General features: G+C 46.1%; 1 protein-coding gene across 3 annotated transcripts in view; it reads right to left on the reverse strand.

The window, feature by feature from the left end:
- The window catches only part of ABCC1 (ATP binding cassette subfamily C member 1 (ABCC1 blood group)), an 872,430-nt gene that overhangs the window by 113,364 nt on the left and 743,689 nt on the right, over window positions 1-15,377 (reverse strand). For all 3 annotated transcript variants that reach the window (XM_069210194.1, XM_069210193.1, XM_069210195.1), the window contains one exon: window positions 7,627-7,728. In XM_069210194.1, coding sequence (XP_069066295.1) covers window positions 7,627-7,728 — 102 coding nt within the window. The remainder of the gene's footprint in view (window positions 1-7,626; window positions 7,729-15,377) is intronic.

The following is a 15,377-nucleotide window of genomic DNA, read 5'->3' on the forward strand; positions in this document are numbered from 1 at the left end:
TAGAGCTTCCAGTAGTGTATGATAGAGAGTGCGCATATGGTTTCTGGAGGAGCGGCCGGGTACGAACCCCACTTGGGTGTTATGGATCAAAGATGGTATCACTTTACGCAGGCGTGCTGCTAGAATGCTAGCTAGGAGTTTGACGTCTCCATTCAAGAGGGAAATGGGGCGGTAGCTGCCACAAAGAAGGGGGTCTTTTCCTGGTTTAGGTAGTACGACAATTGTGGCCCTGTTGGATAAGGCTCCTAGGGAGCCTTCCTGGCATGCTTCGGTTAGTGCTCCATGGACTGCGTTGATTGCCTCTTCTCCGGCCCACTTATATAATTCTGCAGGGAATCCGTCCTCTCCTGGAGATTTATGATAAGGGAGGTTTGTTACAACTTGTATTATCTCCTCTCTGCTTATATCACCGTCTAAGAGGGTTCTGCCTGCTTCCGACAAGCGGGGTAGATTGGCCGTCCTAAGAAATGTCTCTATCTGTGTCTGATCGGACGACGTTTCCGGCGTGTAAAGGTGCCGGTAGTATTTAGCAAATTCGTTCACGATATCTTGTGGGCGAGTTAGCACTACCCCCAATGGGGATGTTATGGCCGAGATGGCGGAAGCTGCCTCTCTTTGACGGAGCTGGGCCGCTAGGAGGCGCCCTGCTTTCTCTCCTTGTTCGTAATGACGGTCTCGCAGTTTTTGTAGTACGAATTCTGCCTGGGACGTGAATAGTTCATTGTGTGCTATTCTAGCTTGTTCTAAGGAGCGGCGTAGTCTAGGGGACGGTTGGGTAGTGTACTGTTTACTGAGGTTCTGGATTGTGGTCTCCAGAATGGTTTGACAGGCAATTCTGTCTTTGTTGGCCAATGCTGCGTCTCGCATCATATTGCCTCTCAGTGTCGCCTTTGCAGCTGCCCATAAGATCCTTTTGGAGGTCACTGTATCTTTGTTCTCTGTCATATATGTAGACATGTGTGCTCTTAATTGTTCCTTCCCTTGGGGGGAGCAATATCTGCGCACGGCCAGGCGCCACGGTTTTTCGGCCCGGAGGGGACAAGCCTATCTGAATCAGAGTTAGTACTGGGGAGTGGTCTGAAAGGCCACTGTCTAAAATACTGGAATCCAGCACTCCGGGGATTACAGTGTGTGACACCAGAAAATAGTCCAGGTGTGATTGGGTGCCGTGGACAGCCGATAAAGTGTATTCCTTGTCTTTCGGGTGTTGTATTCTCCAACAGTCCACTAAGCCAACGTCCGTCTTTATGTCTGTCAGGAGAGCTCTATCATGGTTGTTGCCTACATCAATGGGACCTGTCCTGTCCAGTATTGCGTCTTGGGCTAGGTTCCAGTCTCCCCCGATTATATACCGGGCTGTCCCGATTTCTGTCAAGATGCGATTTAGTTGTAGGAAAAATGTGCGTTTTGAACCGGTTGGTGCATATACGGAGCCCACGCATAAGAAAGTGTTCCCTATTTTTAGTTTAACAAATGTGTATCTTTCTTCTGTATCGCTCCATGTTTTAATGATTGTAATCGGAAGAGATTTTCGTATTAATATCGCCACCCCGCACTTGCGAGGTGTACTGCTCCTAGGTTCTTGGCTCGCCTGGCAGCAGCTATGAATGACCCTCCCTACCCAGTCCCGTTTAAGCTTGTCGGATTCTAAAGTATCAAGGTGGGTCTCCTGTATTAAGGCATTGTCTGCTTTTTTGGATTGAAGGTAAGATAATATTTCTTTCCGTTTAACATAGCTCGTCATGCCATGTACGTTCCATGAGAGGATACGCAGTGGCCGTATCCCTTGGAGAGTTCTTCTCGACATCTTTGAACAGGTGTACCAGGTCACGCTTATTTCAGTGTCAACCCTAGCAGGGGAGGGGAGGGGGAAATTTCACCTTGCTCTTTTGTTCAAATAAGAGTTGTGTTTGTTATGATACAATGGGTTGTGGGAGGAGGGGGTGCAGCTGGCGGGGGTCGGACATGCACTCTATGGAAGAGGAAATGAGAGAAAAGGTAAAGGTTGGGGGGGAAGAGGCGAAATATGTAGGAGAAGAGGGAAATAGAAGGAAAGGGAAGAGAGAAAAAAAGAAGAGAGAAAAAAGGGAGGAAAGGCTGGAGGACCTGCCTCCTTAGCTTAGTTCTGTAGACGGCGGGTCCGATTCCTCTCGGGGCTCACGCGTCGACGGGATGGTCCCTATCGGGGGGCGGAGGGGAGCGCCGGGATGGGAAGGACAATTGACAGTCGGTTGTCCGCCTGTTAATGGCAATGGGGTGCGTAGGGATCTTAGCTGTGTATTGAGGGTCAGGGGGCAAGTCTAACGCATGTTGCCGTTGGGTTGTGATGGTTGTCATGTTATGTTTGATCGTTTATATGACTAGGATATGTGGTATTGGGGGTAAGGAGAGTGGAAGGGTAGTGAGTTATCTTGTGGCTAGGTAGTATTGCCGTAGGTTACGGTTATCTGTTTGTGAGAGGTGGCAGCCGGCTGGAGGGGAGAAGGAAGGGATGGATGGAAAAAGTTTGTACAGGGTGGGGCTTGGTGCATATTACATGATTTCTGATGTTTCTGGAAATAGGGGGAGGTGATGGTGTACATGAATGGTGTAATGGGGGGGGAGGGGTCCTGCGGTGGTATTGTCAGATGAGAATATGGTTTACAGAGGGGAGAGGGTATTCAATTAGGAAGATTGGGGCGGGGAGGGAGTGGGAGCAGCAAGGGGGGGGGGGGGGGGGGAGGAACGGGTGGAGTTATGTACCTTTGTGGATAGAGGTGCAGAGAGCTTCAGGTACACAGTTTACCCCGGGTCCCTCTCCCTCGCCCCAACAACACATTTTTATCTGCTTCAACATTTTTATACCCTATTGATTCTTATTAACATTACACATCCTTGGGGCTATTATTACTTTGTTATGTTATGCGCTGTGTATCTGAGTATCGGTCTATGTGTGTGTCGTGCGGTGGGCAGTGAATGCAGCGTAGTTTTGTGGCGTGCGAGAGCATTGTGTGGCCTGCCTTCTTGCTGATGTCCTATCTGGTATTATTACTACATAATACTGTTATGGGGTGTATGATAAACAGGTGCCGACCATTTAGTAGTGTGGTGCTTATTGCCCTTATAGTTGTTCTTTCTAGAAGGGGTTCGCAGGCGTTCGTGGTGAATGATCTGTGAGCGATTGAGTGCATCCTGGATGGGGGTGTGTGTACCTTATATGTGTTGCGATACCTTGATGCATGGGATCCCGTGTAGTTGTACTATGCTATTTTGCGTCTTTTTGTTGTGTGGGTTTGGTGTGTGGTGCTAACAGGTCTATTGATGTTCAATGGGTCGTATTATGTTACATGTGTCTCGAGGGATAAATTAGAATATCCTTTTATATCCCAATCCCAGTCCCGTAGGTCCTGGTCTAGGTTCTTATGGAGTCCGGGAGAAGGGAAGGAAGTCTAGTCCTTACATAGGTATGTGTGTTCTTGTCATACACCCAGGGCGAGTAACAGTTTTTACCCATTGTAAGACCTTATACCGGGTTACAGTGTATTTATGCTTTTGGAATGTCAAGTGTAGACGACTATATTAACGATCATAAGCAATTATAAACAATTATAAAGAAGGCACACATTTGTATGAACTAATTGGGCACTCATCCGTCTCCAAGTTCTGGAGCTTCTACGATTGTCTTGGTTTAGGCAAATGTCTTTTTTGCGTGTGGGATAATGTCTTCTTCTCAGGGGGGCATAGTCGTTAGTTTCAATGGAGAGCGAGATTTGTCCCTTTCCGACAGCTGGGTGTGAGTTACCACTGCGTGCAATACTTGGCCCCTGTCATCATGAGATCTGACCATTCTCTCTATGTCTCTGCCTCTTTGCCCGACTCCAGTGCCACATTGGGCTGTGTCCGTCTTTTCCTGTCCTGGGGGTAGGTTTCCTTCATTGTCGCCTCCGTTGTCATGTGAGCTGCTTGTATTGGTAGAGTCCATTGATAGGGGTTGGAAGGAGTCTAGGAATAGTTGCAGTTCTTCGGGGTTGTAGAAATCCTTAGACACTCCGTTTTTAGTGACCCACATTCTTGCAGGATCGAAGAGGCCGTATTTTATCTCCAGTTGGCGCAATCGGGGTCGTAGGGCTAGGAAGGCCTTTCTGCGGTCATTTGTTTCCTTAGAGTAGTCGGCGGTTATGCGGATGTCATACTGATCCAGTTGGAAGGGTCCGTGTTTGCGTGCCGCTTGAAGTATTTGACGAGTCTGGTTGTGCCGTAGTAAGCACACAATGATTGATCGAGGTCTTGAGGAGTTGCCGGGGCGCTTTGGTCCTACTCGGTGCGCCCGTTGGAATTCTATAGGGGGTCAAAGTCCAATGAGGTCAGTTTTGGAAGGATAGATCTCAGGAAGGATTGCACGTCCACGCCTTCTTCATTTTCCGGTATCCCATGTAGACGTATGTTATCTCTCCGGCTCCTATCTTCCATGTCCGTTAGCTTACTCCTCAGATAGAGGAGGTCTTGGTCTCGGTCCCCGGACATGGTGGTCTGTGCCTCTACCAATCCCATGCGTTGTTCCAGTCCGGTCACTCTGGATTGGAAGCCTGCAATTTCAGCTCGCATGGATTTAGTCTCTAGCGTTAGTGAAGTTATAGAGGCGTCCATCCCCTCTATGCGGCGACTGACAGAGGTGATTTCCTGTAATATCCTATCCATTGCTGTGGAGTGGCTCTTTTCTGCCATTGTGGTGGATTCAGTTGGAGGTGGTGACGTTTGGGGGTTGGTTGAGGTAGAGGCTAAGCGTTTCTGTTGGAGTGCTTCCGAGAATAATAACTGTCGTGCGGGTTTACTGGCGGATTTTTGATTCAGTTTGTTACCGGGCATCGCCTCGATAATCCGCCCGATTCTTCTGCTTAGTGTACTGTTCTCCCTCCTCTAAGTCCAGTTGGGGCATGGGCTTTTCTTTAGCCGTTGATTCTTACTTCTATTCTATTCTATCACTTCCTTTTTATTACCCTTTATTCCCCCCCCCCCCGTCTTCTGGCCCTCCTCTGAGCGATTATTTTTTTTTATTTGTGGTTCTTCGTTGTCTTCCGTTGCCTTTTCACCCTTTAACTGCTGTGCCAAAGTTCAGTGATCTGACTTTGTTTTCTGTTACATACTGGTCGGTTCCGCTATGGTAGAACTGGTGTGGGGATTGTCACAGCCCAGAGTATTTATAGGGGTTTGATCGTTTTCCCCTGTACCTGACTCTTTTGTGGTTGTTGTTAAGTGCAGGGAGCGGTGGGGGAGTGTGGCCTTCTCTGAGCCCTTCGTCTGTCGTCTGGGTTGGTCGGGGTTGCACGTGGCTACGTTCCTGTGGGGAGAGGGTTGAGTGCTGTATATGTGCTTGTCGCCGCCTCTCTGCTCCTCGTTTGTCTCTCTGCCCCTTTTTTTTCTCTGCTTTACACTTTCCTTTCGTTTCCACTGTGCCCCCTCTTTTTGTCTCTCCACCTCATCTTGATCGTCCCCATTTATTCCCCTCTAGCGTCTCCTCTGTCCTCTCTTTTTCCTTCAATGATTATGGGGGGAAGAGGAGAGTTAATTGAGCTTGATATCCCCGTGGGAGAAGGGTGTTCCGATCGTCCGGTGGCTTTCGGTTTATGGAGAGTGGGGGGGGAGGGTGACGATGGAGGTGGAAGAGAGATCGTACCTTCGTCTCCGTTGGTTTGCGCTTTTTCGATCGTCCCGGCTCTTATGCAGGACCGTCGCGGAGGGTGCGGGTCTTTGACACCTCAGCGGATCTCCTCGGGAGATCTAAGTATCTCGTGCAGACTACTCCTCACGGTCCCGCGGCTCGTCAGTCTGTTCCACAGCCGCACCATGTGCGGCTCTCCTTTTACGCGGCTCCGCCCCTCCAGCCAGGCCCTCTCCGTCGGGAAGGAAGAGACTTGGGCCGGTCGCGAGATCTTGGCTCCCCGGTCGCCCTCACTGAGTCTCTAGGCTTCGGACCGGGGCACAACGGTTATCGGAGCGGGTGTCGTCATGCACAGTTTGTTTTCTTGCCATCTCAGCACCCCCGCCACCCCCCGTGTTCGCCGCGACGCGGAGCTCTCGTATTAGGCGGCCATCTTTCTTCGTGGCCCGCCACGCCCCTCTTCACAATTTTCTAACCAATGCTTGCGTAAATAAATCCACAGCTAACACCACACTATCATCTGCCTGCTCATCCGCACACACTTCTTTCGTAAGATTGTCTGGAAAGGCAGTTTGCAGCTTCATTTTTAAACTCCCAGCCAGTACTCCATTTTCAAGCTGGACCCCTCAAGCACCAACATCAATCTAGGTATTTAGGGTGTAGAAAACACGGTTACCTTACACATAAAAGCATGAATTTATGGCTTATGATAAGTACTGCCCCCAGATAAATTGTGAAATGCCGTATCAATCAGATACATCCAATTCCTCTCATTCAACAAAAGTTTCTCTCAGCACATCCCAGAACTCTAGAAGCAAACACATTTCTCTCATTACCATCTACAATCTGTTTGCAGTTGGCTCTAAGCCTTTGCTAACAGCATCCAATGTTAACTTCCTTTTTTCATAGAAATGACCCATGGCTTAGTATTCACAAATGTGCCCATTTACCTTCACAACTGTTTCTCCCACCAGTTAGCCTCAAAGGCTCCACAATCATGGTTAATCCTTCAACAATCTTTTTATAATACTCCAATAACCCACAGAATGACGTAAGTTCCACTTTGTTAGCTGATTTCAAATCTTTTTAAGCTTCCACTAGGATAGCCTTTATCCCTACCCTTGATAAAACATGCCCTAGTTACAACACGTAACCAACTCTTAGCTGACATTTCTCTTTCTTTACCATTAATACATTTTCTTTCAATGTTTATAAAACCTTTTCTTTATATTTTGATCATGATTCTCCACATCTTTCCCAACCGCCAATAAGTCAGTGAAAATGTAGAGCATAATGTAACACAGCAAAAATCTTACATATTCCTTTGAAAAATGTCTGGTCCTAAGGCACACAGGTTAGGCACCTAAAGACTTTTAAAAAACAAGTAACGTGATGACAATGTGAGTGTAGACCTATATGGTGGTATGTTGAGGGTAAGTCAATCATACTAAATATTTCTGAGCTTTCCGCAAAACTTATCACAGTGCTATTAGAAAAGGTTGGCATTCAACCCAAACGTCTGCACTCAGGTCGACGCACATCGTCAAATCACCACTACCCCTGGTGGTGAAAACAACTGGCCCTAATCAAAGTGAGGATTCAATCATTTTCATGGTTCTTTCTTTCCCCAATCTAACTTTTTTTTTTTTTTTTTTTTTTTTTTTTAAAGAGTCACAAATAAAACAAAATTTGGACTAGGCCATACTTTGTGTGTGATGGGCACAGCATCTTCTTTCAAAATGATTCTGTGCTGAGGACAACTAATACAGTTAGAATACGAAGGACTTACATCTGCTGGAAATTACACATTCTAATATTATGCAAGTCTACAATGCAAAGCATTTACAAAGATTATACAATAAAACCATTTCAAATGGGTCCATATAGAAACTAATTATGCAGCTTAATTCAATAATGCACAATTACTTAGTCGCACAGCAGCATTTAATTAAAACCATGCAACACCGCAAGCCATATTTTCCTCATACCTCCTTTTCCATTTCTGAATACTCTTTGACTCTTTCAACTGCAACAATATTAGTTTCCAACTCAGAAGACATGCGTACCAACCAGTTAAGGTAAGCTGTCACCTGCATAAAACAAAGAAAATACATATTGACCATATGCTTCATAAATCAGACATCATGTGTGAAAGTAAATTCATGAGTAGAACCTGGAGCATCCTAGCTGATGTGTCAGGAAACTAAGGTAGAGAGACTTATGTACTGTAGTTGCATTCAACCCTGATGAGGCACTGAAACGCTTTTGATGGATTGGTAGTCTGACATTTCACAGGTAGAATACGGCTTGTAGTTTGCTCATGTAAGAACTGTTTTGGTATTGTGAATGATTCAGCTGCCTTACCTAATTTGGAGCCGTGGTAAAATGTATAGTGGAATGAAGAGGAGCAAGATGCTGTGTTTAACTGCTTTGGTGCAGTAGGACAGATGGGAGCCATCCAACACCACAGTGCTCGTGCACATCAGACGGCTCCCAGCCATCCCCGCACACAACATAGGAAACTCCTCTGTTGAGGGTACTGGATGGATTTTTTGCTGCACAGAAACAGCCTCAGGAGCTGGGGGAAAAGTGTGCCCAGCTCCCGAGGCTGTTTCTTTGTTTTGAGTCAAATAATGATCACTGTGCATGGAGCGCTGAAGTAATTTCACTGAAAACAAGAGTGAAACAAACCTACCTGTTTATTTCACTTTTCACTGCCTCAGTACTCGTGGGGCTATTTTAGCCCCCCGTGCTCCGAGGCAGAAGGGAGAGGTATCATTGTCAAGGGGACCGCAGCAAGAGTTAAAGTCCCAAACAGTGATCCACCACTAGACACCAGGGAGGAAGGAGTGGCCCTTTCGGCAAGGGCTTTTGCACCCTCAAAATTATTTTGGCCAATTCAGTCTTTCTGATTATCCCCTATCTATTTTACATATAAGCCAGAAGAGCTTGGCCAACCCCCAATATCTTCCCACTTACAATGGTGAACAGCTGCACTTTTTGGGCTACACAAGCGGGGCAGCAGCTTTATTTGCAAAGGTGGGGCATTGCTGGGTGGTAGGTGTATCGGTTGAGCTAGAATCCAAATTTTAGAGCTGCTTTCATCAATCTGCCATTGTGACAGAAAGTTACAGATGAGAATGTCACAAAACCAAGTTTTTTCCCCCTACTCATTTTATTTTCAATATTTCTTTTTACAACAGTTATTTTCCTTGGGAAAACCTTGAGGGATCTACACGTATGAGGCATTGCTGAATACGGAATTGTGTGTACTTTTCAGAAATCTATAGCTTTTCTGGATCACCCATGGGTGGCACACTGGTTTCCACCACAAAGTGGAAGTAGGTTAAAAGCACAAAAAATAGGGAAAATAGGCTACTTTTAGAAAATTGCTCAAACTGTTGCACCTATTTTGTTTTTTCGATTCAGCTTTGAAAGTTCCTGAAAGGTGGGAAGATGGTGACTTTAATACAGCAAATCACTCAGATGCCGTTTTTGGGGAAAAATAAACGCTTTTATCTTGAGCACTTTTTCCCTATTTTTAGCACAAAAAACAACTCAAAATGTTGCTGTATTTTGCCTATGTGCTCAGTCCCCTCCATGGAAATCCAAAATTCTGGGCACAATTAGAGTCCCCAGGATTTTGGAAAAAAGGACACAAGTGTGGCATGGATAGTGTATGCACATGAAAAGTGATGGAGGCCTAAGCACAGACCGACCCTAAATAGCTAAAAAGGGGCTCAGCATGGAGGTTGAGGGGGGCTAGCAGCACAAGAGTTAAACTGGCAAAAAACAATGTTGTGAATGGTTGGGAGGGCATAGGTTGCAGGTGTGGTTAAAATAGGAAGTCATTTGGTGTGAAGCATAATTCAACATTTGACATCGAATGAACTGCTGACAAGTAACCCTCTTCTGGGGATCTAAGAAAAAATAATTAATAGTCTAATAGCGCTACATGTAAGGTTTGTGTGAATGCTGCTTTGTGCAATACTAAGACTTTGCCACTATAACACTGGGGTCCCACAAGCGAAATGCACCCAAAAGTAATCACCATGATAACTAAGACATTTTGAAATAGTTTGTGGGTATTGTTTCACACGTTAACAAGATAAAAAAATAAGTCGTACATTCAACTATAAGGAAACCCCAATTGACTATTTATTTCATTGATTTTAGTATTCAAAATTAGTCAAAACTACACCAGGGCATACAGATGCCAGACATGGTACATGAACAAAAGGGAGAGAGACATACCAATGATAAGTGCATCAAAGTAGAGGATAAACCAAAATAAATACCAAAGTAATGTCACAGACACAGCAACAGGGCAAAGTGTCATACAAAATCCACCTTCAATGGGGGTGGAGGCAATGTGCGAAGTGTCAGCTCATATAAACCTATCTCTGCATTGCCCAATATCTTCGAAGAGTTCATTTCATGTTCAATCACTAACCAAGAGTTGAACCCAAAGTATGTTTGTTCTTGTTATGTAAATGCATGTTTAGTCAACTGGGTCAGTGACTTTCTATGGGCTAATAGTACCCTTATGTCATTACGCAACTCCATAAGATACAAAGCTATAGTATGGTAAGTAGTTTTAAAGTCAAAATTAATCATGGACAATCTATGGAGTCAGAAATGGTCTAAAGGTCTGTATTTAGTGGGTCACGTGAAGTCAGCGTTCAGGTTAGGTAGCTATATTGTGAAAGTTAAGCATAAGTATCTTAAGCATGATTAGTCTAGGGAGACTAATACATCATAAAGGTCTTTATTTAGTGCTTATCATGAAGTTGGCGTCGCAAGAAGGAAAATTTACACAATTGTTTATGTATGATGAATTTGGAGGACTCCACACTGTGCGAAGATTTTGGAGTCAACAATTAATGATTAATAATGGAGCCAATACAGATATGGTAACGTTTACTGTTTGAACTGAGAGATGAAATAAACATTTAAGAGTCATTGTGGTGTGCTAGCATAAGGTTTCAATTTATACAAGGAGGTTAAATAAGCCCCTCACTGAAGACTCGTGGATAAAAGGGTTTCCCTTCCAAAGCACTCAGTACAGAAAATTACATACAATACAGATATTAGTCCGGATAAGTTTAATTTTAGAGCTAATTCTCGGATATATAATAAATGTTAAAGGTGTGATGTTGCGTCCTCAGCTACACCATATTTCTTCAATTGTAATCAATAATGGTTTACTGACCCTTGGATGTCCACCGTAATTCAGAAGCAGCACTACACTTTCCTAAGCTGGATGGAAGTATTCACGTGTACGAGTTCTGCAACTTCCTTCAGGAAGATGGCACTTCCTGTTAAATCAAATTACCCCCAAACTGGAAAAGGGCTTTGAAATTTATAAGAGTAGGTCAACATTAGCTTTTTGCAGTGCCTCCTAAAATGTGGACTCGTCTTCTGAAAGTATAGGGTAACTTTGTCTAAAAGTGTTTGAGAAGCTACTGGAGAAACAGGGAGTTTTTGTTGTTACAAAGCAGGTGGATTCAAACACGATGGCAAACAGGTGTACTTAAGTTCACAGCGATTACGATGCCGACGACGCCCGCAGAGTCGATTGACGCCACCTAACGGCATGCAGGTGGTACTGCTCTAAGAAAAATCTCTGGATCCGGTCTGACGCCTGAAGGACATTCTAAGGTAAGGAATCTGCAACTAGAAGTCTCTACCAGATATCCTATACTGGAAATCAAGCCACCATTACTAGGACACCGCAGCAGGGACCCCTTCTCTAGGACAGGAAAACTGGGAGCAGCTCTTAGAGGTGCCAGTTGTATCTGCACAAAGAAGCGTTCCTGAGTATCCTAGGCTCCGTAGATTACTCATCCAAAAAGCCCTGCTTTGTAAGGCACTGGCCTTGGGTTGGGCCCCAAATCTGCTATGATAAGAACAACCAAGAGACTATTAGTATCTATTTTTTTAAAATGTCAAATAATAAACTTCAGATAAAAGTACAGGAGACCACACCCGTGCTACAGATGACATACATTCAAAGTTCTTGCCTAAAAGTGTATTAAGTTATATATTAGGATAAGACCTTAGGACAGTGAGCAGAACAAGGTGTAAATTGCGGCTTTCTAAAGAAATGTTCTTATTTCTACCCTGACCCTTTGTGTTGAAGTCGTGCATTGCTGTTTGTGTCTGGTCAGAATTGAGGTGCAATAGGTTATAAGGCTGCAGGTTTGGCAGTTAGGTAATATCTACTGATGGGAAAACATGTTTTCCTTCTATTCAGTCCACCATAAATGTAATTCTTCACTTTTCTAGATTGAGTGCTAAAAGTATTCTTTGTGTGTCAAAGTTCAGTCGCTGCACAAATGGTATCCTGTGCCGGGCACGGGGACACAGGATAGATGAGTCTACATGAGGGTGAAATGCAGCATGTCTTTCTTTACTGCTAAAGCCATGCAGGTGGGTTTAGAGACACTTTGGCTGTCTTGCAAAAAGATTTGAAACCAGGAAGTGTCAGATTTCCACTCCCCAGCTGTAGCTCCAGAGAAAATGCTGTCAAACTATGCAGAGAAGAGTCATGATCTCCTCTGCTACAACATCCTCCTGAAAGATGTTTATGCTGGGATGTCAAATCCAAATCACAGCACTCATTGGTTACCTCATGTAAGGAAATGCCTCCTTGGCATGGTTACCCCCTGACTTTTTGCCTTTGCTGATGCTATGTTTTGATTTGAAAGTGTGCCAAGGCCTGCTAACCAGGCCCCAGCACCAGTGTTCTTTCCCTAACCTGTACTTTTGTTTACACAATTGGCACACCCTGGCATCCAGGTAAGTCCCTTGTAACTGGTACCCCGGGTACCAAGGCCCCTGATGCCAGGGAAGGTCTCTAAGGGCTGCAGCATATCTTATGCCACCCTGGGGACCCCTCACTCAGCACAGACACACTGCTTGCCAGCTTGTGTGTGCTGGTGAGGACAAAACGAGTAAGTCGACATGGCACTCCCCTCAGGGTGCCATGCCAAACTCACACTGCCTATGCAGTATAGATAAGTCACCCCTCTAGCAGGCCTTACAGCCCTAAGGCAGGGTGCACTATACGATAGGTGAGGGCACCAGTGCAAGAGCACTGTGCCCCTACAGTGTCTAAGCCAAACCTTAGACATTGTAAGTGCAGGGTAGCCATAAGAGTATATGGTCTGGGAGTCTGTCAAACACGAACTCCACAGCACCATAATGGCTACACTGAAAACTGGGAAGTTTGGTATCAAACTTATCAGCACAATAAATGCACACTGATGCCAGTGTGCATTTTATGGTAACATACACCCCAGAGGGCACCTTAGAGGTGCCCCCTGAAACCTTAACCAACTACCTGTGTAGGCTGACTGGTTTTAGCAGCCTGCCACACTCGAGACATGTTGCTGGCCACATGGGGAGAATGCCTTTGTCACTCTGTGGCTAGTAACAAAGCTGGCACTGGGTGGAGATGCTTATCATCTCCCCCTTGCAGGAGCTGTAACACCTGGCGGTGAGCCTCAAAGGCTCACCCCCTTTGTTACAGCACCACAAGGCATTCCAGCTAGTGGAGTTGCCCGCCCCCTCCGGCCACGGCCCCACTTTTGGCGGCAAGGCCGGAGGAGATAATGAGAAAAACAAGCCCCTAAGGCAACCTGAGCTGAAGTGACTGACTTTTAGGAATCCTCCATCTTGCAGATGGAGGATCCCCCCAATAGGGATAGGAATGTGACCCCCTCCCCTTGGGAGGAGGCACAAAGAGGGTGTAGCCACCGTCAGGGCTAGTAGCCATTGGCTACTGCCCTCCCTGACATAAACACACCCCTAAATTCTGTATTTAGGGGCTCCCCTGAACCTAGGAACTCAGATTCCTGCAACCTAAGAAGAAGAGGACTGCTAAGCTGAAAAACTCTGCAGAGAAGACGGAGACACCAACTGCTTTGGCCCCAGCTCTACCGGCCTGTCTCCCTCCCTTCTAAAGACACTGCTCCAGTGACGCTTTCCCCAGGACCAGCGACCTCTGAATTCTCAGAGGACTGTCCTGCTCTAGAAGGACCAAGAAACTCCTGAGGACAGCGGCTCTGTTCACCCAAGACTGCAACTTTGTTTCCAAAGAAGCAACTTCAAGACAACTGCGTTTCCCGCCAGAAGCGTGAGACTTGCTAGTCTGCACCCGACGCCCCCGGCTCGACTTGTGGAGAAACAACACTTCAGGGAGAACTCCCTGGCGACTACGAGACCGTGTGTAGCCGGAGTTGCCCCCCCCTGAGCCCCCACAGCGACGCCTGCAGAGGGAATCCCAAGGCTCCCCCTGACCGTGACTGCCTGACTCCCAGATCCCGACGCCTGGTAAAGACTCTGCACCCGCAGCCCCCAGGACCTGAAAGATCGGAACTCCAGTGCAGGAAGGACCCCCAGGAGGCCCTCTCCCTAGCCCAGGTGGTGGCTACCCCGAGTAGCCCCCCCCCTTGCCTGCATCGCTGAAGAGACCCCTTGGTCTCCCATTGATTTACATTGAAAACCCGACGTATGTTTGCACACTGCACCCGGCCGCCCCCGTGCTGCTGGGGGTGTACTTTCTGTGCTAACTTGTGTCCCCCCCGGTGCCCTACAAAACCCCCCTGGTCTGCCCTCCGAAGACGCGGGTACTTACCTGCTGGCAGACTGGAACCGGGGCACCCCTTCTCCATTGAAGCCTATGTGTTTTGGGCACCACTTTGAACTCTGCACCTGACCGGCCCTGAGCTGCTGGTGTGGTAACTTTAGGGTTGCTCTGAACCCCCAACGGTGGGCTACCTTGGACCCAAACTTGAACCCCGTTGGTGGTTTACTTAGCTAAAAAAACTAACAAATACTTACCTCCCCCAGGAACTGTTGAAAATTGCACTGTCAAGTTTTAAAATAGCTATATGTGATTTATTTGAAAAGTATATATGCTATTGTGATTATTCAAAGTTCCTAAAGTACGTACCTGCAATACCTTTCATTTGAAGTATTACATGTAAAATTTGAACCTGTGGTTCTTAAAATAAACTAGGAAAATATATTTTTCTATACAAAAACCTATTGGCCTGGAATTGTCTCCGAGTGTGTGTTCCTCATTTGTTGCCTGTGTGTGTACAACAAATGCTTAACACTACTCCTTTGATAAGCCTACTGCTCGATCACACTACCACAAAATAGAGCATTAGTATTATCTCTTTTTGCCACTATCTTACCTCTAAGGGGAACCCTTGGACTCTGTGCATACTATTCCTTACTTTGAAATAGTGCATACAGAGCCAACTTCCTACACCTCAATCCTCCATTCCTCCTCTATTTTAGAAGCCTTGGAGGGATGCCTGTGAATATGCATATTGGCTCCGGGTGGCTAGAGTGAGCCTGAATTCTGAAGAGTACACACATTTTGATTGAGCAACAACGTCCTGCCAGTGCTCTCAGCTTCAGATAAGCATAGGTCCTCTGGGTCCCTGCCAGAGCCCGCTCATGAAGCCATCAGGCAGAAAGAAGCTACTAGTACCCAACTGTGGTGGGTAAGGTCATTTGCCATATCCTACTGGGGCTTTGCAAACTAGGCCACATACAACCCTTTCCCTACTGGACACTGAGGAAAGAGAGGGCAAGAAGCATTCAGGGAGGATGCAAGACTGAAACGAAACAATCAACCAACCAACAGAACAGACATAATAACAATGTCCTGTGCAGTGCTGTTTTTTTTTTTTTAGCAAAAACAAGTACTTTAATCACATAA

The sequence above is a fragment of the Pleurodeles waltl genome, chromosome 10 (genome assembly GCF_031143425.1).
Source record: "Pleurodeles waltl isolate 20211129_DDA chromosome 10, aPleWal1.hap1.20221129, whole genome shotgun sequence".
Lineage (NCBI taxonomy): Eukaryota > Metazoa > Chordata > Amphibia > Caudata > Salamandridae > Pleurodeles > Pleurodeles waltl.